Here is a 26,711-nt window from a genome sequence, read left to right as displayed (position 1 = left end):
TAAGATTATGGATTATACCACTAAACTTAAAAAGACCTCCTCCTATTACAAGAAACGCACCTTACTGAGTCAGAAGAAAAATGCCTCATTGACTCCAATTTTACTCAGGTGTACGACCGGTGTCAGAGTTTGGTCCGCATTACCGGCAGTAAATCGGACTCGTTTCCGGTGAGGGTTGGACTCTGCCAAGGCTGCCCTTTGTCACCGATTCTGTTCATAACTTTTATGGACAGAATTTTTAGGCCCAGCCGAGGCGTAGAGGGGGTCCGGTTTGGTGGCCTCTGTTCGCTTCATCAAGCCGTGATCTCCAACTCTCACTGGAGCAGTTCGCAGCCGAGTGTGAAGCGGCTGTGATGAGAATCAGCACCTCCAAATCTGAGACCGTGATCCTCAGTCGGAAAAGGGTGGCATGCCCTCTCCAGGGTGAGTTCAAGTATCTTGGGGTCTTGTTCACAAGTGAGGGAAGAATGGAACGGGAAATCGACAGGCAGATCGGTGCAGCGTCTGCAGTGATGCGGACTTTGTATCGGTCCGTTGTGGTAAAGAAGTAGCTAAGCCGAAAGGCGAAGCTCTTGATTTACCGGTTGATCTACGTTCCTACCCTCACCTATGGTCACGAGCTGTGGGTCATGACCGAAAGAACAAGATCCCGGATACAAATGGCCGAAATGAGTTTCCTCCGCAGGGTGTCTGGGCTCTCCCTTAGAGATAGGTTGAGAAGCTCGGTCATCCGGGAGGATCTCAGAGTAGAGCCGCTGCTCCTCCGCATCAAGAGGAGCCAGATGAGGTGGCTGGGGCATATGTTTAGGATGCCTCCTAGACGCCTCCCTGGTGAGGTGTTCTGGGCACGTCCCACCTGGAGGAGACCCCGGGGACGACCCAGGACACGCTGGCGAAACTACATCTCTCGGCTGGCCTGGGAACGCCTCGGGATCCCCTCGGAAGATCTGGAGGAAGTGGCTGGGGAGAGGGAAGTCTGGGCGTTCCTGCTAAAGCTACTGCCCCCGCAACCTAACCTCGGATAAGCGGTAGAAAATGGATGGATGGCAGCGGTTGCAGTGCTTCATGGTTAGTGTTATTTTTGTGTGGGTGCCATCTCATGACCCTGCAGGCAAAATGCCAAAGAAGCAGTTCTTTATATTATAATAATTAATTAATTAATTATTATAATTATATTATAGTTATATAGAGCATGTGTTAGAATCATGTGTTAAATATAATACAGCGAGGCAAAAACTAATTTGTTTGCTGGAAGCAGAGGACGTAGCTTTGTGAAGAGTCGTTCTCCAGAGAATTATTAATAGTGAATTATGTTTTTATTTTTGAGAAGACGAGGGTAAAACAAGACGTTGTGAAACAGAATGATCCGACCCACACTCCATTACAGAAGGTGGCAGTAACGTGCCAAAAGTTGCTTCCCATCAGAAGAAGAAGAAGTCTGAGAGAAACGGTTGTCAGTGACTAAAGAGGTCATTGCACCTCGTTGTGCGATTGTTTACATTTTCGTGCTCGATCCAATGTTAATATATATTGTGCCAAGGCACCACTGTTACTTTTAAAACGGCGAAATTTGGAAGCTTTAGTTATGTTGCCGTGAAGTCATAATGGTGACTCGAACTAGTAGGTACACAATTTTAGGTTAGCTCTGTTTGGTTTGTCCTAGTGGGTGTTTATACAGCCACTCGATCGATCAACGGACGGCGATCTGTGGGGTCAACGTATTTGGAAATGAAATTCACGGAGCATCTTTCAGCTCACATCACTCCGGAATGGAGAAAACAGTACATTCAGTATGAGGTAAGTCTGCAATCAAATGTTTATTTAAAGCTCCTGACTGAAAGTTTCAATTGTGTTTTTGCAAATAATGGAAACCGATTCTGGTTGGCGTAATTGTTGTCCAGAATTGTCTCTTCTCGAAGCGACAGATATACAGTATATTGGAATTGTTTTCTTTCGCTTTTTCGGATGGTTTACATCTGCCAGCAGAACCCGGCGTCAAGTCGTTTAACCAGTCAGTCAATACATGCTGACTGAGCATGTTATTGTTCTGGGGTTCAGGGTTGTGTGTTCTTGTTTCCATCTACCGCAATAACGCGAGACCGAATTTTCATTCGATTCTTGCTGACCTCCGAGCATTTTGAGCTGGTCATTTATATTTGGGAGGGGGGGGGCGATTAGTTTTGGATTAGCACTGTTTCTGAGCGTTTTATTGGCATTTTTAACCGCACTCATACAAATGCAATATTGAGGCTTTGAAATCAAGTTTGGATGTCTCTTGTCTTGCTTATCTATTTTCCTAGCCAATACGTATTTTTTGATGGAGTTTCGTTCTTTGGTTTCAATGATCAATTATTAAATAATGCAATGCAGGCGGAATGAAAAAAAGTCCCGCTGGAAAGTGTGTGAAACGCATTGAACTGTTTCTGTGGTGACCTGGTGTTCCCCGCGCTGTTGTGCTGCACATAATTGTAAAGGGGAATGAAAATGAAATATGACTTTATACCAATATCACTCTGAAGTGTGGTACGCATTTCTATAGAATGCATCCGCAATGTGTCATTACCCCAACGTGGCCAGGGATGAGAGGGCCCTGAATGGCTGCTCGCAGCTCTAGTTCTTCTTGTTAAGCAGACTGAATTTTGTGAGGGCCTAAACATGCCCGGGAATTCATACACGATGACACATACATAACTTATAGCCCCCTACAGAGCACTATCTGCGGCACATTTGGCCAACACCTATGAAAATTTGGAGGCATGTGGAGTTCCTGAAACGTACAAAAAAAATCAGCGAAACCATATCCTAAAATGAACAGGAAGTGAGGTTTGATTATTTTATTTATTTTATTTTTTTAAATGTACAATTTTTGCACAGTCACAGGGGTCATACCTTTGTGAACCTGTCCAAGAGAATTTCATCCGTTTGCCGACAAACGTGGTCTGTACCATCTCAAGACCTGAGACATTAAAAGTTGTGAACAGCTTTTTATTTTTCCATACTATATCATGGGGGCGGGGCATAAAATTTTGCCGATAAATTTCCTTTGCCACAAAACAGGAAATGCTTAATAACTCCCCTGTATATGCTCCAAAAATCCCTAACTTCATATTTCATAACAGTCACACCCTCAAGACATCTGTGACAATATTTTGTTATACATATCATGCCACCTAATGGCCACAAAAAGTGTAATCCACATTTTAATGTACTGCTCCCAGCACATTGACCACATCCACCTAAAATTTGGTCAGTAAAGCCTCAAGACGTTGATAATGCTTTGTTTAAAAAAATAATAATAATAATTGTGATGTATCGGCAGAAGGCGTGGCGAATTCTGATGATTCGCCGTGACATCAAAAGCTGTTGGAACTTGACTCCAGATGCTCATATCTTTTCAAAATTTCACACACCCGATGAAAGTCAACACTTAAAAGCATTTATGGGGGGGAATTGGACTAATAGCACCACCTAACTGGCACAAGGAAATGGCATTTCTTACATTGTTGTCCCCCTGCAAGCAGGTTAAGTCTATATACCTAATATTTGCTCAGAAGAATGTTAAGGACTTCATGATGCTGCAATGCAAAGTTTGTGAGTTTTAGACAAATGCTGTTGCCGTGGGGATGTGCTTTTCGCCAAGAAACCAACGCTGTTTTGAGGCTATAAACAGTGTTGGGAATGATGCGACCAGATGTCCCTTTGTAAAGGCGAGCGATACGACTGTATCAGTAGCAGACTCCATAAACGATACAGAATCTGCCACGAATCCTTCGATACATCGGTTGTAGGGCTGTGGACTGGATACGCCAAGGCTAGGTATCTGTTGCCTCAGACTTCCTGTCGATATGCAGACTCTTCAGTTTTTGATAAGGCCGATGACTATGGTGTCGTTTGCAGACTTTAGGAGTTTGACAGCTGGGTGCTTTGAGGTGCAGTCGTTCATGTAGAGAGAGAAGAGCAGCGGAGAGAGGACACGTCCTAGGGGCGCCCCGGTGCTGATGGTGTGTGTGGATGAGGTGTTGTCTCCAAGCCTTACCTGCTGTGTCCTGCCCGTCAGGTCGCTGTAATTATCGCTGAAGAAGTATGAAGGAGAGGATTTCGGTGAGCTCAAGTCCACGAGCAGGATCTTCACCTCGGTCCCCGTGCCGTTGAGGTGTTCTAGGATGAAGTTCAGGATTTCATGACCACAGATTTCAGGCTGACAAGCCTGTCGTCATTCAGACCCAAGATTGCTGGTTTCTTGGGGACTGGGATGATGGTGGAGCGTTTGAAACAGGATGGTACTTCACACAGTTCCAGAGAACTATTGAAGGTCTATGTAAAGACTGGGGCGAGCTGGTCCCCGCAGACTTTAAGGCAGGATGGGGACACAAGGTCTGGGCCTGCTGCTTTGTTGATCTTTTTTAGATTAAAGATACTTCTCACGTCCTGTTTATGGATTGTCAATCTGCAGTAGGTGTTCAAGTCGTCAGCTAATCCTTTATTGTTCTCCGTTGGGGGGGATGGTCGCTTGTAGCTGGTTAGCGATTTTAATCCTTGCCAGACTGACTTAGTCGTGAGCAGTAAAATGTTTTACCAGCTTTTCTGCATGATTTCTCTTTGCGATGTTACCTGCAGGTTTTGCCTCCGTCTACCAGCATTGGGAGGTATATGTCAAAGGCCTAGACCTACAAAGAAGTCTCTTGGAGTAGTGATGGCGATACCGGACAACTTTGATTTGATACGTTACTGATTACTTTTTGGGGTGGTTGTTTATTTATTTTTTTAAGATACCGATACTCTGTGTGACTTTTTTTAATTGAAATTTAAATATAAACAAACGAACAAAAACCACAGCTTTCATGGATTGTTGTATTTGCCTGGCAGTCTGCCCAAACGTGGATATTTCAGCTCACTTACAACTTGAGAAAACACCATGCAGAATTTTTTTTTTTTAGTTTTGACTGTGCATTCACACCCGCACACACACAGCAGCATCAGAATTTGCACATTCACATTTTATTTTGTGTATATTTTTTTTTATGTTCATGCTGTGGTTATTTAGCAACTATTTTGTGAGCGAGACGTCGACTTAGACTTCCACATTGGCGCTGTTTGCTCCAATCCAGTTTAAGAACGAGTGAAGTTTAAGTCTTGTTCACCAATCAAACGACACAAAGTCACATGACTTCACACAACGTCTTCTATTGGGCTTCCCGGACATTGATATTAACACTAGATAAGCCAGCCCCGCTGATCGTTGTGCCTACGTGGCGGCCAAGTTGGGAAGGTCATCGTTACCATGTAGGGAACGGCGCGCAACTCGTCATGTTTACATTTAGAGGCACAAAAACAACAGCTTTCATGTATTGTTGTATTTGTCTTGCAATGTCTGCCCAAACATGGATATTTCAGCTCACTTACTGTAATTTCTCGTGTAAAATGCGCATTCCCCCCCAAAAAAAATTGTTAAAAGTCAATACTGCGCATTATACATAGGTATATAGGGGCAAATGGAAAAAACTCTCACATTTTATAAATGTATGCCGCTATCTAGTGGTTATGAAAAAGCTGTACACTTTCATTGCAAAATGCCACCGTCACCTAGGTTATAAAAAAAGTGTAGTCTACACTTTCATTCCAATATGACATGGGTACGTATGACTGCATATATTTACAGTTGTGCTCATAAATTTACATAACCTTGCAGAATTTGTAAAATATTGTTTTTTTTTAAATATGATTGATGACTGATCAACAACCATCATCAATTATGGCTATGTTTTGTTTAATGATAATCCTTTTCTGAAATGCCTGACCGTTTAATTTGAATCCCATTAAAATACAATGTGTTTCGCCTGGTCCTTCATGTTTTCTTTAAAGAACTGTACCCATCTTACAAATTCTGCCTGGGTAATCAAACATATGAGCACAACTGTGTGTTTTCTAATTTACTAAATAAAAATAGGGCTGTGAATATCAAAATAAGAGCAAGTAAATAATAAAAAAAAGGATTACGTGTTTAAATAAAGTGCTTAACTTCGGAATAATTCTTTGAAAACAACAGAATGCAGATAATACTTCGTTTTGATCATATGGGTCAAACCAAAATCATGCATTGTAAAAACGCATTAGACATAGGTAGAAGGGTTTTCCAGAATTTTGAGGTCAGTTTTGGGAGTGCGTATTATACATGGGTGCGCATTATACACGAGAAATTACGGTATAACTTGAGAAAACACCGTGCAGTAAATTGCAGATTTTGTTTTGACTGTGCATACACACACGCTCACTCATAGCAACATCAGAATTTGCATTTTTTTTTTTTTACATTTTTTTTAAAATTGTTCATGCTGTGGTTAAAAAAAAAATCAGAAATCAGTCACTATTTACTCAATTCTTGTAATGATTTCACTGTGTACTTTTTACTCTTAAGTAATTTTTTGGAGGACTACTTTGTACTTTGACTTGAGTCACATTATTGTCAAGTAACAGTACTCTTATTCGAGGGCAATTTTTGGCTACTCTACCCACCTCTGGAGCGGACATCCTCTATTGCACAGTGTCAAACTGGTGGCCTGGGGGCCAGATCCGGCCCACCACATCATTTTATGTGGCCCACGAAAGAAAATCCAAATTGCTAATTGTGTTCTGGTGTAATACCATTGAGATATTTGAAAGCATTTCTTTGTTACCAATCCCCCTTTGAAAAGAAATTTAATAGTTGAAAAACATGTTTTTATAGGCATCTGATTTCAAAACTGGTTATTCATCAAAATATTGTGTATACTGTAATTACAGTATGTGAGGTAATCTTTCATTTATATGGGTCCACAGTCGTACGGCCCTCCGAGGGAAGTCATAACTGTGATGTGGACCGTGTCAAAAATATTGCTACTCTTATGTTTAAGCAACATTTTTGCTCATCAGATCAGCCAATGTCGTATTCTCGTTCAGTGTCGCGTTGAGGTGCTGCGGGTTGTGGCCCTGGTTGTGGTCCCAGCAGAACCACTAAGCACACATAACATCGGCGACAAGAGTTGATCCGCTTGGCTAGTACATCTTGTATTAATTAGGAAACACGGCTACAATTATCTAATTAGTTTACGGATGTTAAAGTTCAATGTATTAAGCGACAGAGCGATGTTAGGGATTATGTCACAACACAGACTGAACTAACTTCAAATTCAGAAATGACCAATAAAAACCAAAAAATATTGTACTTATTTTCCTGGAGGATGCATTTGGGATTAGCCTTTGAGAATGAGTTTAGTCAATTATTTTCCAGAAGGAGAGTGCTTCTGGAAAATAGGAGGATGTTATTCATGTGGCACAGCTTAAAGCAGGCATCAGGTGCAGGTGGAGATAGGCCTGGCTCACGTTGGAGGCCAAAACAAAAAAGCAAAGAAATGAGGCAAATTTAATCATAATCTTAAATTTGTACATCAACAACATCAACATTTATTTTCACTTGAGCGGTGAAAATAAATGTTTTTGTGTGTGAAATTTGTTTTATTTTGCCTTATTGTATGTACCCTTCAGTCTTCCAGATTGCTTAATTTATGTTAAAATAAAAATAAAAAAATCTCTGCGGGGCCCGGGGGAACCCCCCGGATCCGCCCCCTCGAATGTTTATTTTATTTTATTTTTTTTTTAAAACCTTTTTCATTGGTTTTTGCATGTCTGATCAACTCACAGGTTCTTACAGGTGTTTAGACACTATAAAAGCATTCCACCACACCACTCATCAGTCGCAATGCCTTGGTCATTTCCCACATACTGTCCTACCCTTCCTTTTCTGTCCCCCCGGCCTCCGTCGACAAATAACGCAATTTGACTTTGTAATGTTACTTGTAGTCAAATATCTCCAACCCCAATTCCCATGAAGTTGGGACGTTGTGTTAAACATAAATAAAAACAGAATACAATGACTTGCGAATCATGTTCAACCTATATTTAATTGAATACACTACAAAGACAAGATATTTAATGTTAAAACTGATAAACTTGATTGTTTTTAGCAAATAATCATGAACTTAGAATTTTATGGCTGCAACACGTTCTAAAAAAGCTGGGAAAGGGTCATGTTTACCACTGTGTTACATCACCTTTTCTTTTAACAACATTCAATAAACATTTGGGAACGGAGGACACTAATTGTTGAAGCTTTGTAGGTGGAATTCTTTCCCATTCTTGCTTAATGTACGGCTTCAGCTGTTCAACAGTCCGGGGTCTCCGTTGTCGTATTTTACGCTTCATAATGTGCCACACATTTTCAATGAGAGACAGGTCTGGACTGCAGGCAGGCCAGTCTAGTACCCGTGCTCTTTTACTACGAAGCCACGCTGTTGTAACACATGCAGAATGTGGTTTGGCATTGTCTTGCTGAAATAAGCAGGGGCGTCCATGAAAAAGACGTTGCTTGGATGGCAGCATATGTTTCTCGAAAACCTGTATGTACCTTTCAGCATTAATGGTGCCTTCACAGATGTGTAAGCTACCCATGCCATTGGCACTGTCAAACTATTGTTTTGCTGTGGTTCACACTCCTATTTCCCCTTGTCGGTTCTTTCCTTTGGTCTTTCCCCCAAAAAACCCTTTTCTGTCCGGCTGCATTTTCAATAAAGAGCAAAACTGTTCCAGCACGAAAGGCATACAAGTCCACTATCCTGCATGGCCATGCAGCTGAACAGGACAGATGAAAAGGGAAAAAAAACATGGAACACATTCAGCCCAATGATATAATTGTAAGTATAAAGTTTTAAAGTGAAATAATTGATCATTGTTGTAATACCAGAATTAGATACCAGAATTGTTTAATGTAATAATTGCAAAATGGAGTGTTTTACTGTGAGACAGAAATCACAGCTTTCGCCATTTTATTACATCAATAATATTACATTATCTGCATTTAAAGAGCTTTTTTTTGTTTTTTTTATCATATTGCTAACATGGCACTGACCATGATGCCGCTCTCTGTATTTACACGAGTGCTGAGCCGCTTCTCCTTGCTAGGGTCGCGGGCATGCTGGAGCCTATCCCAGCTAACATTGGGTAGGAGGCGGGGTACACCCTGAACTGGTCGCCAGCCAATCGCAGGGCACATATAAACAAACAATCATTCGCACTCACATTCACACCTCCGGGCAATTTAGAGTCCCAAATTAATGCATGTTTTAGGGATGTGGGAGGAAACCGGAGTGCCCGGAGAAAACCCACGCAGGCACGGGGAGAGCTTGCAAATTCCACACAGGTGGGACCTGGGATTGAACCCCGGTCCTCAGAACTGTGAGGCTGACGCTCTAACCAGTCGTCCACCGTGGCGCCCTCATAACTAAGTCAACTTAAAGAAAGATGGACGCAGAATTTCTGCCTTGCAGCTCCGCCGGGACCAAAAACGACAAAAGCACCGGAAGCTATGTTTCACACGGACATTTATTGCAGATGGACACAGTGTTGGGCCATTGATAAACCTTTCAAAAAATGACAGAGGAGCATCTGTAGGTGATTTTTAGATATAACATGATGTACGAGTGAGCTGATTGGTAGTTACTGTTTTTTCTTTAAACCTAAAATGGTAATCGCTAGTGCGCTAATGCTCATCGCGAATGCTGACCGCTTAGCAAAGGCTGATTTTGTTGTCTCAATTTCAGGCCAGAGTTTATACCATACACTTGGTACAAACATTTGCATTTTAAGGATAGAAGTCCAGAGCTCAGAAATGAGAATAAAATCAATCACACACAAACGCACACACAAAGTATACTTTCAATATTTTGTGTGTACAAATGTTAAAAAGAGGCTTTTGTGTCCATCACGACTTGTTAAGAGACTTAGAAGACGTTAATATCCCATGAAAAATAATAGTAACCCTAATAAGTAAAGAAATATTGTTTTAGTATACATTGCTGTGAAAAAATATTGGCCCCCTTCTCAAATTATTATATTTTTACATAGTTTACAATAGTTTTTACAATAAAAAGTGATTCTTATTCTTCTTCTTTTCCCTACTTTAATGTTTAAGATCATCAAGCGAATGTAAATATCAGACAATAGAAATTCAAGTGAACATAAAATGCAGTTTTTAAATGATTTCATTTAGGAAAACAGATGATGAGGCTGTAACATAACAAAATGTGGAATAGATGAAAAGCTGTGAATACTTTCTGGGTGCACTGTATAACATCCGAAATAGTAGAAAAAGTTGGTTTGGTACGGAACCTTTACAGAATTGTACAGAATCACCTTTTTATTGTCATGAACATGCATGCATGAACACGAAATTTGTTCTCTGTACAGTACAGAGGTCTTTATGGCATGTATTTTGAGGGTAAACCAGGGGGCTGGACGAGTGAAGGAGACGTTATAGTTTCTGAGGGGGCAGGGTACTCAAGACAAAGTGATAGCGTAATGTCGGCAACTAGACCATCAGCCTTGGTGTCAGGAGCTTCAGAACAGCGATAGGCCGATTATCGCTGAGGCTAATTATCGGCGCTGATATTCCACATTTTGACACATATCAGCATCTTCCTTTTTTAAAAAAAAAATTTCAACAGCCCGATTAGATGTAAATTTAAAAATGGGTAAACTTCAGGGAACAATTTTTATATTTTTTAAAATTTCAGTTAACTTTGTAAGAGATGCTGCTGGACCTGGAAACTCCCTGTAATTTTTGCTTTTGTTTTAATTTAAAACCGACAAGTGAATTTCAGTTATATTAAAATATACTTTATTTACTTTATTTTAAATTATCTTTATTTACTGTAGAAAATTTAAAGGAAGCTATTTCTTTAAGTTTTCAATTAACTTATTATATTAAGATTATATTATTATAAGACATGCTGCTGAGCCTGGGCGCTCCCTGCACATTTTTATACTTTTAAAACAAAGGTGTCTTGTCTACGATAAAAAGAAAAATGAAAGAAAATATTTAACGTTGCAAATATGAAAAGCTGTTTTACAAATGCTTAAATGCATTTAAACGTAGCTAAGTGTTGGAGTTTGTATCATTAAAAATTTTTCGCAAATATTTTTCCTTTTAATATCAACATGACAAAATTTCCCAAAAATGACAGTCTGTCAAAATACTAAGTTTGGTTGGAATGACCACTTCAACCTGAGCACAACGCACCAAGAAATTAGAAAATCAGATGATGGATTCCAGAGAAATTGATTTCTTTGTGTGACACGTCAAGAAAATCCGGTCAAAAAACACCTTCAAATTAGAGTAAAACAGTACAACTTAATTATTTCTCAACATCTACTCAACCCTTTAGTTTCTTCTACTACACGGGGAATCCCTTTTCCGTTTGGCTGACAAATTTCAGTTAAAAATGTCCATTAATAAGCTTGTACGAGGTGAAATTGTGAGGGTTTTTCCGAGTCGATGCGTCCGAATTACCGTGATGTTTCATGTTTTCACTTACCCTAAAAACTCAACTTAAATAGCGTAAATGGAACATTATATTGGTGAGAAGAGCAGGGTGGGCAGTAGAATAGGTCATGTACTTTAATAATCAATTGTTTTTTTTCCCCCAAAATTTATTTCTTATGGTGTATTAGAGGTGTTGGAAGTGCTCATTCCATGTTTTGTTAAGAAAATTCCACAAAGATGGCGGCCACTTGTCACGTTGCTATTTTTATCCATCCATCCATCCATTCTCTACCGCTTATCCAGGTCGGGTCGCGGGGGCAGTAGCTTCAGCAGGGACGCCCATACTTCCCTCTCCCCAGCCACTTCATCCAGCTCTTCCGGGGGGATCCCGAGGCGTTCCCAGGCCAGCCGAAGGATGTAGTCTCTCCAGCGTGTCCTGGGTCGTCCCCGGGGTCTCCTCCCGGTGGGACATGCCCGGAACACCTCACCAGGGAGGCGTCCGGGAGGCATCCGAATCAGATGCCCCAGCCATCTCATCTGGCTCCTCTCAATGCGGAGGAGCAGCGGCTCTACTCTGAGATCCACCTGGATGACCGAGCTTCTCACCCTATCTCTAAGGGAGAGCCCGGACACCCTGCGGAGGAAACTCATTTCGGCCGCTTGTATCCGGGATCTTGTTCTTTCGGTCACGACCCACAGCTCATGACCATAGGTGAGGGTAGGAACGAAGATCGACCGGTAAATTGAGAGCTTCGCCTTTCGGCTTAGCTCTTTCTTTACCACAACGGACCGATACAAAGTCTGCATCACTGCAGACGCTGCACCGATCCGCCTGTCGATCTCCCGTTCCATTCTTCCCTCACTCGTGAACAAGACCCCAAGATACTTGAATTCCTCCACTTGGGGCAGGATCTCATCCCCGACCTGGAGATGGCATGCCACCCTTTCCTGACTGAGGACCATGGTCTCAGATTTGGAGGTGCTGATTCTCATCCCAGCCGCTTCACACTCGGCTGCGAACTGCTCCAATGAGAGTTGGAGGTCACGGCTTGATGAAGCCAACAGAACCACATCATCTGCAAAAAGCAGAGATGCAATACTGAGGCCACCAAACCGGACCCCCTCTACGCCTCGGCTGCGCCTAGAAATTCTGTCCATAAAAGTTATGAACAGAATCGGCGACAAAGGGCAGCCTTGGCGGAGTCCAACCCTCACCGGGAACGAGTCCGACTTACTGCCGGATATGCGGACCAAACTCTGACTCCGGTCGTACACGGACCGAACAGCCCGTATCAGGGGGTTCGGTACCCCATACTCCCGAAGCACTCTCCACGGTCGAACGCCTTCTCCAAGTCCACAAAACACATGTAGACTGGTTGGGCGAACTCCCATGCACCCTCGAGGACCCTGCCGAGGGTGTAGAGCTGGTCCACTGTTCCACGGCCAGGACGAAAACCACACTGCTCCTCCTGAATCTGAGATTCGACTTCCCGACGGACCCTCCTCTCCAGCACCCCTGAATAGACCTTACCAGGGAGGCTGAGCAGTGTGATCCCCCTGTAGGACTCCTTCTTCAGCTTGACGGCATCCCTCACCGTTGGTGTCCACCAACGGGTTCGGGGATTGCCGCCACGACAGGCACCGACCACCTTACGGCCACAGCTCCGGTCGGCCGCCTCAGCAATGGAGGCGCGGAACATGGTCCACTCGGACTCGATGTCCCCCGCCTCCCCCGGAACATGAGCAAAGTTCTGTCGGAGGTGGGAGTTGAAACTCCTTCTGACAGGGGATTCTGCCAGACATTCCCAGCAGACCCTCACAATACGTTTGGGCCTGCCACGTCGGACCGGCATCTTCCCCCACCATCGGAGCCAACTCACCACCAGGTGGTGATCAGTTGACAGCTCCGCCCCTCTCTTCACCCGAGTGTCCAAGACATGCGGCCGCAAGTCCGATGACACGACCACAAAGTCGATCATCGAACTGCGACCTAGGGTGTCCTGGTGCCAAGTGCACGTGTGGACACCCATATGCTTGAACATGGTGTTCGTTATGGAGAATCCGTGACGAGCACAGAAGTCCAATAACAGAACACCGCTCGGGTTCTGATCGGGGGGGCCGTTCACGTGAGCATTGAAGTCCCCCAAAAGAACAATGGAGTCCCCAGCGGGAGCGCTCTCCAGCACCCCCTCCAAGGACTCCAAAAAGGGTGGGTACTCTGAACTGCTGTTTGGTGCATAGGCACAAACAACAGTCAGGACCCGTCCCCCCACCCGAAGGCGGAGGGAGGCTACCCTCTCGTCCACCGGGGTGAACCCCAACGTACAGGCGCCGAGCCGGGGGGCAATAAGTATACCCACACCTGCTCGGCGCCTCTCACCATGGGCAACTCCAGAGTGGAAGAGAGTCCAACCCCTCTCGAGAGGACTGGTACCAGAGCCCAAGGTGTGTGTGGAGGCGAGTCCGACTATATCGAGTCGGAACTTCTCGACCTCACACACCAGCTCGGGCTCCTTCCCTGCCAGAGAGGTGACATTCCACGTCCCTAGAGCCAGCTTCTGTAGCCGGGGATCGGATCGCCAAGGTCCCCCCCTTCGGCCACCGCCCAGCTCACACTGCACCCGACCCCTATGGCCCCTCCCACAGGTGGTGAGCCCATGGGAAGGGGGACCCACGTTACCCTTTCGGGCTGTGCCCGGCCGGGCCCCATGCGTGCAGACCCGGCCACCAGGCGCTCTCCTTCGAGCCCCACCACCAGGCCTGGCTCCAGTGGGGGGCCCCGGTGGCCCGCGTCCGGGCAAGGGAAAACGAAGTCCATTGTTTGTCGTCATCATTAGGGGTCTTTGAGCTGTGCTTTGTCTGGTCCCTCACCTAGGACCTGTTTGTCATGGGTGACCCTGCCAGGGGCATAAAGCCCCAGACAACTTAGCTCCTAGGATCACTGGGACACACAAACCCCTCCACCACGACAAGGTGACTGCTCAAGGGGGGGCTATTTTTATTGCAAATGAATATAGATTCAAAATATTGGTTAGTGGCCTTCTTGACTGCTAATAATTGGTATAGGTAAAAAAAAACAAAAAAACACCGCTCTAGTTCAGAAGCAAGGGGACTTGCTGCAAGGTTGGTCAGGGGTGCTGTATTTATTTGTCTTGGTGTTCCTGAGGAAGATAAATATGCAGTCTGCTGGGCACTGGTAATGGTGAAAAGAATGGCACGATGGTCAGCGAAAGCCTTAAATGGGGCTCTACGCTTGCACTGGAAGTACTGGTGTGACTAACTTTTTCAGTTTGTCGCACCAGCACATGATTGGGTTGCATCCTTTTTGGGGAGGTACAGCATTACCATGCATGCTGATGAATAGTTGTCTTAATTGGCATACCGTAGTTTAAGATTGACAGTGGAAAAAAAAATATATTAGGGGTGTAACTAGGGTTGGGCATTGAGAACCGATTGAAACCGGGACAAACATTCCGGTTCTTCCGGAATTGTTGAAATTAAAAATTTTCGGTTCCCGGTTTTGATGCCTATAGTCTGCCGACTCGGAAGAAGAAAGCGGCGAAAACCAACAAAGAAGAACGTGCACGAAGACGTGCCTGTCCCCAACGGCAGCGGCGAACAAAAGTGTGTCCTAACTGATTCCTTCATCCATTCCGCTTGTCCTCACTAGGGTCGCAGGCGTGCTGGAGCCTATCCCAGCTATGTTAAAATAAATGACCAGTCACCTCAGTGCAACACTTGGATTAAGATTATATTGTGCAAAGGAGGCTTTCACGACGTGTAGAAGTCTGACGTGCTCCCTCCCGCTCCGAGCCTCATTCTACACTGCACGGAACTTCAGTGAAGTAAGTTGGGTGAGTGAAACAATAAAATACATCTATGCCAACATTGAGGCAGCTAACAAGTTAAACGGTGTATTGCAGACATGCATGCCGCAACTTTGAGGCGTCACAGAGACTCGCGACCACCTGAGAACCCCCACTCCTCCACTCTGCCCTGCTGTGAGACTGCAACGAGGACAGGGCCTGGTGTACGTCAAGTGGACCTTAACCTAATGAGCAGCTTACTGTCAAATCTTGATTCCGGTCTTCAAAAGACCCCTCCCCGGACCAAATGGTTGGAGAAGACTATGTGGTTAATATCCACCGATGCGCATGAGGCTCCACCCATTGGCGTTGAGAGGAACTGCAAGCGCCAGAACTTGTGGACGTGCCTTTGATGTTTATTAACGGAAGATAAAATGTCCGTTTTTATACCTTGCAAATTCTGTAGAAGTATTCCAAATGTATGCCTTGCTGTCTGTGTCCACATTCTCACTTTGACAGGTCCTCTGCATGATGTTGAAAGCGGTTCATGGTTTGAAATCAAACTGTACGAAATGTTGTATTGAACAATAAGCAACCCATCTGCCACGACCAAAGTTTAAACAATGATTCTATGCGTGAGAGTACAAAGTTGGGAGTGTTTGAAATTAATATTATTTTAAAACCTATTTACTCAAATTTATAGACAAGATTCAGGCTGGTGGGCGTGGTCTTCTCCAGGTCGGCACTCCCCCTTCCTAAGCCCCGCCTCTGGGGTATTTAACTCTAAACTCACACCGTTCTCAGAGTAGGAGGGAACTTGAACTTGAGTTAGGTTGAGTTGAGGCTTCTTTTTCCTTCTCCTCGTACCTGTGCTGACAGCTCGCCTCCGGCCACCCCTCCCCCTTCTTTTCTTCCCTTTTTGTCCTCTGGCACCTCCGGGTGCCACCTCGTGCGCGAACACCCGCCCAAGCCGGCGGTGTTTTCGATGGAAGAAGTCGACCATGTGGCTCCGATAGCTTTCCGTAGCCACGAACGGTCGGCGGGGCCTCAACGAGCAACTGTCGGCATCCCGGACGGATCCCGCAAGCCTCTGAGGGCCAGAGCTTGGGCAGCCACAGGTCAATCGGCAGGGAAGTTATGATCTCATTCCAAACGGGACAACAACTTTCCTTTCCAACTTCTTTTTATTTTTGTGCATCTGGTTTTTCTTCAACCGAACCTGCTTCTTTCCCGCCTGAGGTCCGGAGGAAGACCACCCCAAAGACCAGCGGATTTGCGTTCGTGAGTCTACACTGCAATCCTTAATATGATGTACAACATCAGTGCGTAATAATTGTGGGGAAATTACTAGCTTCCTACGAAATCCCAATTTTGCCTTCTCTCGCTCTGACTCAACGCATTAAACGCTCATTTATTTTAGCCCAGTGACCACACACGATGTCCTCTTTTCCATTTTCATACGCCTTATTTTCTTTCTTTTGTTTACCCTTAGTGTTATATTATATATTATATATTCTAGTTTTGTTTGTAGTTGTAGTTGTGTGTTTCATTAAATATACCGTAAAATTCCACTCGTGGTCGTATTTTGTGTGTGTTCTGAATTTGAGTAAACCTCTGTAACATAGAACTCAAAATGTCGTAGAATGTAACAACCTACAGATCATGAGACTGATTTAAAAAGGTTTGTCGTCATTTCGCCTGAAGTTAAACTTGAAAAATTTGACGTGGTGCCCTTTTCGAGAGATTAGTTTGATATTAACAATCAATTCAAATTTACGATAAACCGGAAGTAACGCAAACGTTATTATTTTATCCTAAGTTAATTACAATTCTTATTTCATAATCGCTGCAGGTGGGTTACAGTCTTGCACTGATGGTTTTTAGCAATTATTTTCATCTTCAAACCAAGCTGATGACAGACACAAAAATAAAATATAAATGACTTTACCATAATGGAAAGAAAGTAGAAACGGTCTCATTACAAGCTTAACATTGAGCTAAAGGCAATGAATTTGGACAAAATTAACAAAAACGTCTCACAGTGTCACAAACAATAATCTTGTGGCTCATCGGTGGGTAGTTAAAGTAATCGTTTTACAGACCATTTGGTTCCATTCAATACTCTTTTTCTTGCGTCTCATTTTGCTTTCCTTTTTACCGTTGTCTGATGAAGTTAGTTTTCGTGCCAAAATGCTGAGTTCCGGTGCGTACCTTTCAATATAAAAGGCTACATGCTTAAAACAGGAAGTCAAGTAAAAATGTGCGCATATAAACCATTTGATGTGATAAAAAAGTCACAAATAACTATTTTAACAATGCTATATTTAACTTTTAGCTGAAACAATAATTAATGAATATTAGGTCAATTGGGTGAGTTCCACACACATTGCCTAGTTCATAAATTTTCTATTGATTGATACTGGTTATAAAGAACCCAGAGTCCAATGTTCATTTATTTTATGCTGCAGGCTGTCAAGGAAATGGTTGTTCATAATTTGGACACCCTTTATTTAAACCATGAAAACGTTTTTGACCCAGCCCCCTAAAAGAATTGGAATCGAAAATTGTTTGGAACTGGATTTGAAATGATCAACCAAATCGGGACCGGAATCGCTCAAATTCAAACGATCCCCCACCCTAGGTGTAACGATGCATTTTAGCAATGATTTGATTCGTATTACGATTTGTGTTTGCCGATTCAAATCAAGGACGATATTGGTTTATATATTAGATTATTAGAAATTATATATTTAGAGCGATGGGATCCGAAAAACGCATACCGTGCCGCCCTGGGCTCGTCTGATCATTGCTTAATTCACTTAATACCGACGTACAGGCAAGAACTTAAATGCGCGAAGCCTACAGTGAAAACAGTGAAAAAGTGAACCAATGATGCAAAGATGGAACTTCAAAGCTGTTTAGACTGCACAGACTGGAGTGTCTTTAAAAATTCAGCTGGCAACCTGGATGAATATACGGACACTGTCACATCCTATATCAGTTTCTGTGAAGAGGTTTGTGTACCAACAAAGTCATTTTGCACTTTCAACAACAAGCGACGATCCCCCCCAAGCTGAGAACAATAGCACACTAGCCAACGACTTGAACACCTTCTACTGCAGATTTGAAAAGGACACTTTCACACCCCACACCCACCCAGCTGCACCACCGACCACAATCACACCTCTGACTTCTGCGTTTACTATCCACGAACAGGATGTGAGACGTATCTTCAAACAACAAAAGATTAACAAAGCGGCAGGCCCAGACCATGTGTCCCCATCCTGCCTCAAAAGTCTGCGCGGACCGGCTCGCGCCAGTCTTCACACAGATCTTCAATAGATCTCTGGAACTGTGCGAAGTACCATCCTGTTTCAAACGCTCCACCATCATTCCAGTCCCCAAGAAACCTGCAATCTCGGGTATAAATCACTACAGGCCTGTCGCCTTGACATCTGTGGTTATGAAGTCCTTTGAACGTCTCGTGCTGGACCACCTCAAGAGCGTCACAGGTCCCCTGCTGGACCCCCTGCAGGTTGCCTACCGCGCGAACAGGTCTGCGGATGATGCAGTCAACATGGGACTGCACTTCATCCGAGAACACCTCGACAGTACAGGGACCTACGCGAGGATCCTGTTCGTTGACTTCAGCTCAGCGTGCAACACCATCATCCCTGTTCTCCTTTCATCCAAGCTTCTCCAGCTCAGCGTCTCACCTGCCAGCCTCAGCACTGGGGCGCCCCAAGGTTGTGTCCTGTCTCCGCTGCTCTTCTCTCTCTACACGAAAAACTCCATCTCAGCGCACCTGGCTGTCAAACTCCTGAAGTTTGCAGATGACACCACTGTCATCGGCCTCATTAAGGACGGTGACGAGTCTGCATATCGACAGGAAGTGGAGCGGCTGGAGCTGTGGTGCGGCCGACACAACCTAGAGCTGAACACGCTCAAGACTGTAGAGATGATCGTGGACTTCAGGAGGCATCCACAGCTGCCCCCATGTTGTCCAGCTGTCGACCGTCGAGACCTTCAAGTTCCTGGGAATTACAGTCTCTCAGGACCTGAAGTGGGCGACCAACATCAACTCCGTCCTCAAAAAGGCCCAGCAGAGGATGTACTTCCTGCAGCTTCTGAGAAAGCACGGCCTGCCACAGAAGCTGCTGAGGCAGTTCTACACAGCGGTCATCGAATCAGTACTGTGTTCTACCATCACAGTCTGGTTTGGTGCTGCTACAAAAAAGGACAAGCTCCGACTGCAACGGACAATCAAAACTGCTGAAAGGATTGTCGGTACCCCCTACCTACCCTTGAGGACTTGCACGGTGCCAGAACTACGACAAGAGCGTGCAAAATCCTCTTGGACCCTCCACATCCTGGTCACCAGCTCTTCCAGCTCCTTCCCTCAGGTAGGCGCTACCGATCAATGCAAACTAAAACTAGCAGACATTCCAACAGCTTCTTCCCTCTTGCGATCAACTTCTTGAACACCTAACCTACAATTCTATTACAACATGCTGGCAATTTTTTAACTTGAGTTCGTTGTCACATTTCTGTGGGGACAATTATATATTACTCGTGCACTCACTGTAGTAGTCTCGCCACGCTGCACTATTTGCATATCTGTTGTTGACCAATACTGGCCCCTCATGCCAGGGTAGCATCTGCTCCATTTGCACAATGATTGAGGAGTATCTGCAACATTTGCACAATCAACATTGTCCCAGATTATCGCACTACTTGTCACTTTAAACTGCATACACTCCTTGAAGTCTTGGCGCCCTTTGCACAATGGTCATTGCGCCGGACTACTGCAATATTAGTCATTCGAACTGCTCTAAGTGCTAGAGGACTCTGCATCTTTTGCACAATTGTCAAAAAAAAAAGAAAAAAAAATGTACCGGCATTACCAGACAACTATCAACCCTTTATTGCTCAGTGACTGTTTATTATTATTTTTTTTTTGTGTCAATGTCTTTATGTCACAAAAGTGTTCTCTGTCAATTGACTGTCTGTTGTCATAGGAGAGCGGCTCCAACTCCCGGAGACAAATTCCTTGTGTGTTTTTTTTGGACATACTTGGCAAATAAAGATGATTCTGATTCTGAAACGATTCAGTGGCTGGAAATCGATTCAGTAACTTTTTAGCCAAAAATTAATACGGTGTGACTGTGAAATAAATACCTGCATACTCTACAGTGCACGTGAAATTTCTTAGATTCTAGTTGGACTGACTATGAGTCTGCTTAATAAAAGTTGATTGAATTGCTTTTGGCGGCATGGTGAGCGACTGGTTAGAGCGTCTGCATCACAGTTCTGAAGACCGGGGTTCAATCCCCGGCCCCGCCTGTGTGGAGTTTGCATCTTCTCCCCGTGCCTGCATGGGTTTTCTTCAGGCACTCCGATTTCCTCCCACATCCCAAAAACATGCATGGTAGGGTAATTGACGACTCTAAATTGCCCGATGGTGTGAATATGAGTGCGAATGGTTGTTTGTTTATATGTGCCCTGCGATTGGCTGGAAACCAGTTCAGGGTGTACCCCGCCTCCTGCCCGATGATAGCTGGGATAGGCTACGGCACACCCGCGACCCTAGTGAGGAGAAGCGGCTCAGAAAATGGATGGATGGATGGATGAATTGCTTTGCAATAAAACAAAGGGGAAAACAGCAACATGTTATTTCAGGGCTCTACACTAACTTTTGCACTAGTAGCACTGGTGCGACCAACTTTTTCAGTCCAGCATGATTTGGTCGCACCACTTTTTGAAGAGGTACAGCATGGCCATGGAATACCACATTTTTGTTTGAAGATTGACAGTGACTCGACTTATATTTGCAAATTATTATTATTACTGTGAACTGCAACAAGCAGTAAAAGACAAAACAGGTCAATTAAATTTAAAAACATAAAAACGTATAAAAACGTATACTTGTATTTGATCATTTCTTTGACCCAGAGGGGCCAGTTCTTATCGTGATGGCTCCGAACCCTCTTGGAATGGGAAAACCACTTATCGTAATTACTTAACGTGTATAATGCGCATTCCCCCCCCCCCCCCCCCCCCCCGCAAAAACTTGTCAAAAGTCAATTGTGCGCATTATACATAGGTATAGGTGCAACTGGAAAAAAACTTGTAACATTTTATCAATGTATGCCATCATCTAGAGGTTATGAAAAAGCTGTACACTTTCATTGAAATCTTTGCATATTTATGAAAAAAGAAAAACTGAAATATCACACAGCCATAAGTATTCAGACCCTTTGCTGTGACACTCATATATTTATATATATTATATTTATTTATATAACTCAGGTGCTGCCCATTTCTTCAGGTCATCCTAGGGATGATTCTACACCTTCATTGGAGTCCACCTGTTTTTGATTATACTGATTGGACTTGATTAGGAAAGCCACACAACTGTCTATTTAAGACCTCACAGTGCATGTCAGAGCAAATGAGAATAATGAGGTCAAAGGGACTGCCTGAAGAACTCAGAGACAGAATTGTGGCAAGGCACAGATCTGGCCAAGGTTACAAAAAATCTCTGCTGCACTTAAGGTTCCTAAGAGCACATTGGCCTCCATAATCCTTAAATGGAAGATGTTTGGGATGACCAGAACCCTTCCTAGAGCTGGCTGTCTGGCCAAACTGAGCAATCGGGGAGAAGAGCCTTGGTGAGAGAGGTAAAGAAGAACCCAAAGATCACTATGGCTGAGCTCCAGAGATGCAGTCGAGAGATGGGAGAAAATTCTAGAGAGTCCACCATCACTGCAGCCCGCCACCAGTCGGGGCTTTATGGCAGAGTGGCCCGACGGAAGCCTCTCCTCAGAGCAAGAAAGCCCGCATGGAGTTTGCTAAGAAACACCTGAAGGACTCCAAGAAGGTGAGAAATAAGATTCTCTGGCATGATGAGACCAAGATAGAAACTTTTGGCCTTAATTCTAAGCGGTAAGCGGGGAGAAAATCAGGCACTGCTCCTCACTTGTCCAATACAGTCCCAACAGTGAAGCATTGTGGTGGCAGCATCATGCTGTGGGGGTGTTTTTCAGCTGCAGGGACAGGACGACTGGTTGCAATCGAAGGAAAGATGAATGCGGCCAAGTACAGGGATATCCTGGACAAAAACATTCTCCGGAGTGCTTACGACCTCAGACTGGGCCAAAGGTTGGCCTTCCAAAAAGACAATGACCCTTAGCACAGAGCTAAAATACCGAAGGAGTGGCTTCAGAACAACTCCGTGACTGTTCTTGAATGACCTAGCAAGGGTCCTGACCTAAACCCAATTAAGCATCTCTGGAGAGACCTGAAAATGGCTGCCCACCAACATTCACCATCCAACCTGACAGAACTGGAGAGGATCCCCAAATCCAGGTGTGAAAAACTTGTTGATCATTCCCAAAAAAGACTCATGGCTGTATTAGCTCAAAAGGGTGCCTTCTACTCAATACTGAGCAAAGGTTCTGAATACTTACAGCTGTGTGATATTTCAGTTTTTCTATTTTAATAAATCTGCGAAAAATTCAACAATTACATTTGTTTGTGTCAATATGGAGTGCTGTGTGTATATTAATGAGGAAAAAATTAACTTAAATTATTTTACCAAATGGCTGCAATCTAAAAAAAGAATAAAAAATTTAAGGGAGTGAATACTTTCTGTACACACTGTAACTGTGAGGAATATGAAACACAAGTCTCTGGAGTCTGGAACATGCTATTTTTGGTACAGTAACAGGTTTTTTTTGTCAAGCTGTTTGTCTATTGCAATCGGTTTGGAACTAGGAAGCACACTAATTCCTTGCGGCTTATGAAAGCGACTCGCCGATGACTACTGTACGTCAATAATGTCACTATGACCAAGCACACCGGCGTGGTAAGTTTTGATGAAATGTAAAACTTTTCAAACATTTTCAAGATTTTAAATATTTACAATAACTTTGTCCTCTACTGGGTATTTAAGGCCATGAAAAAAGTAAAAACAATGTTGTAGTGTGCAGTTATATGGGTGCACATGGCCACAAAAAAAGTGCTTCTATGTAAACCGACTATCGGCTGTAACAGACAACCCCCCCCACGCTCGTATTAGTCCGTTATATCGAGGGTCCACTGCAACGTGAGACTTTATTAGAAACAGTATTAAAGCAGGCACATGCGCAAAAGTGGGACCAGTTGAAAATTTTACTTGGGCACATCGAAAAAAGGGTCACATATGTGACCATTTTCGTCGCACTCGATCGAGCCCTGTTAAAACTTAAACAACACATTATATACTCACACTTTAATTTTGGTTGTGTGGTGGATGTGAGATGTCTTGACAAACATGCAGAGAAAGGATGACTGAGTAACCAGGATACACAAGTGTGTACCGCTTTCCTTAAATTAAATCTTTTTCTCTATGATAGTCATTATATATTTTTTTTCTTGTCATCACTGTGAACAGTTCTGTGGTCGAATCACAAAAACGCTGAATAGAAAGCAAAACAGCCATGCAGTAAAACCTAAACATTCTATATTTTGTGACCTCTTGTGTGAACTTATGCATAATATTTTGACTCATAAGTGCACCTTTAGAGGCTTATTTTTGCTGTAACATTTCATTAAACTTTTAGTTAAAAAAAACAAAATAACGCCAATGCATATCACTTTATTTATAATGTTATTGTTTCTGTATCTTCAGGCTTTCAAAGAGATGTTGTATGCTGCTCAGGACCAGGCCCCGTCCATCGAAGGTATTCTCTCTCTCTCGCTGTCTCTCTCCTCTCTCTCTCTCTCTCTCTCCCTCTCTGTCTCTCTCTGTCACTCTCTCTCTCTCTCTCTCCCTCCCTCCCTCCCCCCCAGGACAAGAATGATTGTTGGTGACAGTAATGATAATGTTCACCCATGTTCAGTCTTTACTGTACATTTTGACAAACTTAAATGCAGTAATATATAATTCTCTGACAGTTTTATCAGAAACAATATTTTATTTCACCAATAATTGGCAGCTTATTTTAGTCCGGTCCTTTAGAAACCGAAAAATCCTTTATTTGACCAATGATTGGCAGTTTATTTTCGTGAGGTCCTTTAAAAACCTAACATTTAATCCTGTGTTTATCCGGTCTGTCCGTTACAAGTTGAAATCATCCAGCCATCCATTCAATCATTCATTTTCTTTACCACTTCACCTCATTAGGGATGCGGATGAGATGGAGCCTGTACAAGCTGCAGCTGCGAGAGGTGGTGTACACCCTGGACTGCTCGTTAGCCAATAGCAGGGCACATATTCAAATAAAGCCATTTACACACACATTCACACCTAAGGACAATTTAATCTTCAATTAGCATAATTTGCATGTGTTTGAAATGTGGGAAGAAGCCAGAGTACCTCGAGAAAACATACAAGCACGGGAAGAGGATACAAACTCCATACAGGAAGGCATGAGATTTGAACACATGCGAACCACTTGTCCTCTGTGCTGTCGGCAATTGTCGATGATCAGATTATTTACCTTGTTTTATGAAGAACCCTCATAATTTTGAGTGCAGTCTTGGCAGCCAAAGTAGATGAGGTCAATTTAAAACTGTATATTATACGGATTGGTCTATTTAAAGGACACCCTGCACGTCAAGTCAATTGACAGAGAACACTTCTGAGACATAAAGACATTTGAGAAAAACAATCACTGAGCAATAAAGGGTTGCTAGTTATCTGGTAATGCCGGTAATTATTATTTTTTTGACAATTGTGCAAAAAGATGCAGAGTCCTCTAGCACTTAGAGCAGTTCGAAAGACTAATATTGCAATAGTCCGGTGCAATGACCATTGTGCAAAGGGCACCGAGACTTCAAGCGACTAGTGCGATAATCTGGGACAATGTTGATTGTGCAAATGTTGCAGATACTCCTCAATCAATGTGCAAATGGAGTATTGGTCAACAGAAGCACCCTTTTGAGCTAATACAGCCAGTCTTTTTGGGAATGATGCAACAAGTTTTTCACACCTGGATTTGGGGATCCTCTGTCATTCCTCCTTCCAGATCCTTTCCAGTTCTGTCAGGTTGGATGGTGAACGTTGGTGTACAGCCATTTTCAGGTCTCTCCAGAGATGCTCAATTGGGTTTAAGTCACGGCTCTGGCTGGGCCATTCAAGAACAGTCACGGAGTTGTTCTGAAGCCACTCCTTCGTTATTTTAGCTCTGTGCTTAGGGTCATTGTGTTGTTGGTGAACCTTCGGCCCAGTTTGAGGTCCTGAGCACTCAGGAGAAGGTTTTTGTCCAGGATATCCCTGTACTTGGCCGCATTCATCTTTCCTTTGATTGCAACCAGTCATTCTGTCCCCGCATCTGAAAAACACCCCCACAGCATGATTCTGCCACCACCATGCTTCACTGTTGGGACTGTATTGGACAGGTGAGGAGCAGTGCCTGGTTTTCTCCACACATACCGCTTAGAATTAAGGCCAAAATGTTCTGTTTTGGTCTCATCAGACCAGAGAATCTTCTCACCATCTTGGAGTCCTTCAGGTGTTATTTTATTTATTTATTTTTTAAATTGTCTGATAATAAAACTCCATGCGGGTTTTCATGCGTCTTGCACTGGGGAGAGGTTTCCGTCGGGCCACTGTGCCTTAAAGCCCCAACTGGTGGAGGGCTGCAGTGATGGTTGATTTTTGATGACTTTCTCCCATCTTCGGAGTTAATCTCTGGAGCACAGCCAACGTGCTCTTTGGGTTCTTCTTTACCTCTCTCACCAAGATTCTTCTCCCAGATTGCTCAGTTTGGCTGGACGGTCAGCTCTAGGAAGGGTTCTGGTCGTCCAAAACGGCTTCCATTTAAGCATTATGGAGGCCACTGTGCTCTTAGGAACCTTAAGTGCAGCAGATTATTTTTTTTTTGTAACCTTGGCTAGATCTGTGCCTTGCCACAATTCTGTCTCTGAGCTCTTCAGGCAGTTCCTTTGACCTCATGATTATCATTTGCTCTGACATGGACTGTGAGCTGTAAGGTCTTATATAGACAGGTCTGTGGCTTTCTTAATCAAGTCCAATCCGTATAATCAAACACAGCTGCACTCTGAGGAAGGTGTAGAACCATCTCAAGGATGATCAGAAGAAATGGACAGCACCCGAGTTAAATATGAGTGTCACAGCAAAGGGTCTGAATAATTATGGCTGTGTGATATTTCAGTTTTTCTTTTTTCATAAATCTGTCTTTTGACATAGTACTATAAATATCTGACCGCCAATAAATTTATTTAAAAAAACAAACAAAACAAGAAAAAACGTCAGCGGTTTGGGACAGACAATAAGACAAATTGGTCTTTCACGATTGCTCTATGTCAGAGGACTGCGATAAAACTTTATAGTCTGATATCACCGCATCCTGTCTTTTACGAACACTGGGCTTTATCGTGTCAACTCACTCGTTACCATAGTGATGACAACAAGAATAGTTTGCGCAAATATATTGTGTTTGGGGGGGGGATAAAATAACGAAAAACGTGTGGTGGTCATCACCAATGCTCGGGAGAGGATGTTCATTCGTGGATTGCTTGCGGTATGTTCATCCATCCATCCATTT

At 43.6% G+C, this 26,711-nt stretch overlaps 1 protein-coding gene across 6 annotated transcripts in view; it reads left to right on the top strand.

Moving 5' to 3' along the window:
* The first annotated feature begins 1,441 nt into the window (after positions 1-1,441).
* The window catches only part of LOC133489270 (xenotropic and polytropic retrovirus receptor 1 homolog), a 246,898-nt gene continuing 221,628 nt past the window's right edge, over positions 1,442-26,711 (top strand). For 5 of the 6 annotated variants that reach the window (XM_061798177.1, XM_061798175.1, XM_061798174.1 and 2 more), the window contains exons 1-2: positions 1,442-1,797; positions 23,831-23,882. In XM_061798177.1, the coding sequence (XP_061654161.1) occupies positions 1,793-1,797; positions 23,831-23,882 (57 nt within the window). In that variant the 5' untranslated portion in view covers positions 1,442-1,792. The remainder of the gene's footprint in view (positions 1,798-23,830; positions 23,883-26,711) is intronic. The other variant, XM_061798176.1, reaches the window with a different exon arrangement.

Source organism: Phyllopteryx taeniolatus, chromosome 14 (genome assembly GCF_024500385.1).
Source record: "Phyllopteryx taeniolatus isolate TA_2022b chromosome 14, UOR_Ptae_1.2, whole genome shotgun sequence".
NCBI classification, from domain to species: domain Eukaryota; kingdom Metazoa; phylum Chordata; class Actinopteri; order Syngnathiformes; family Syngnathidae; genus Phyllopteryx; species Phyllopteryx taeniolatus.
The sequence above is the reverse complement of the archived record's forward strand: the minus strand, read 5'-3'. Positions and strand labels throughout refer to the sequence as shown.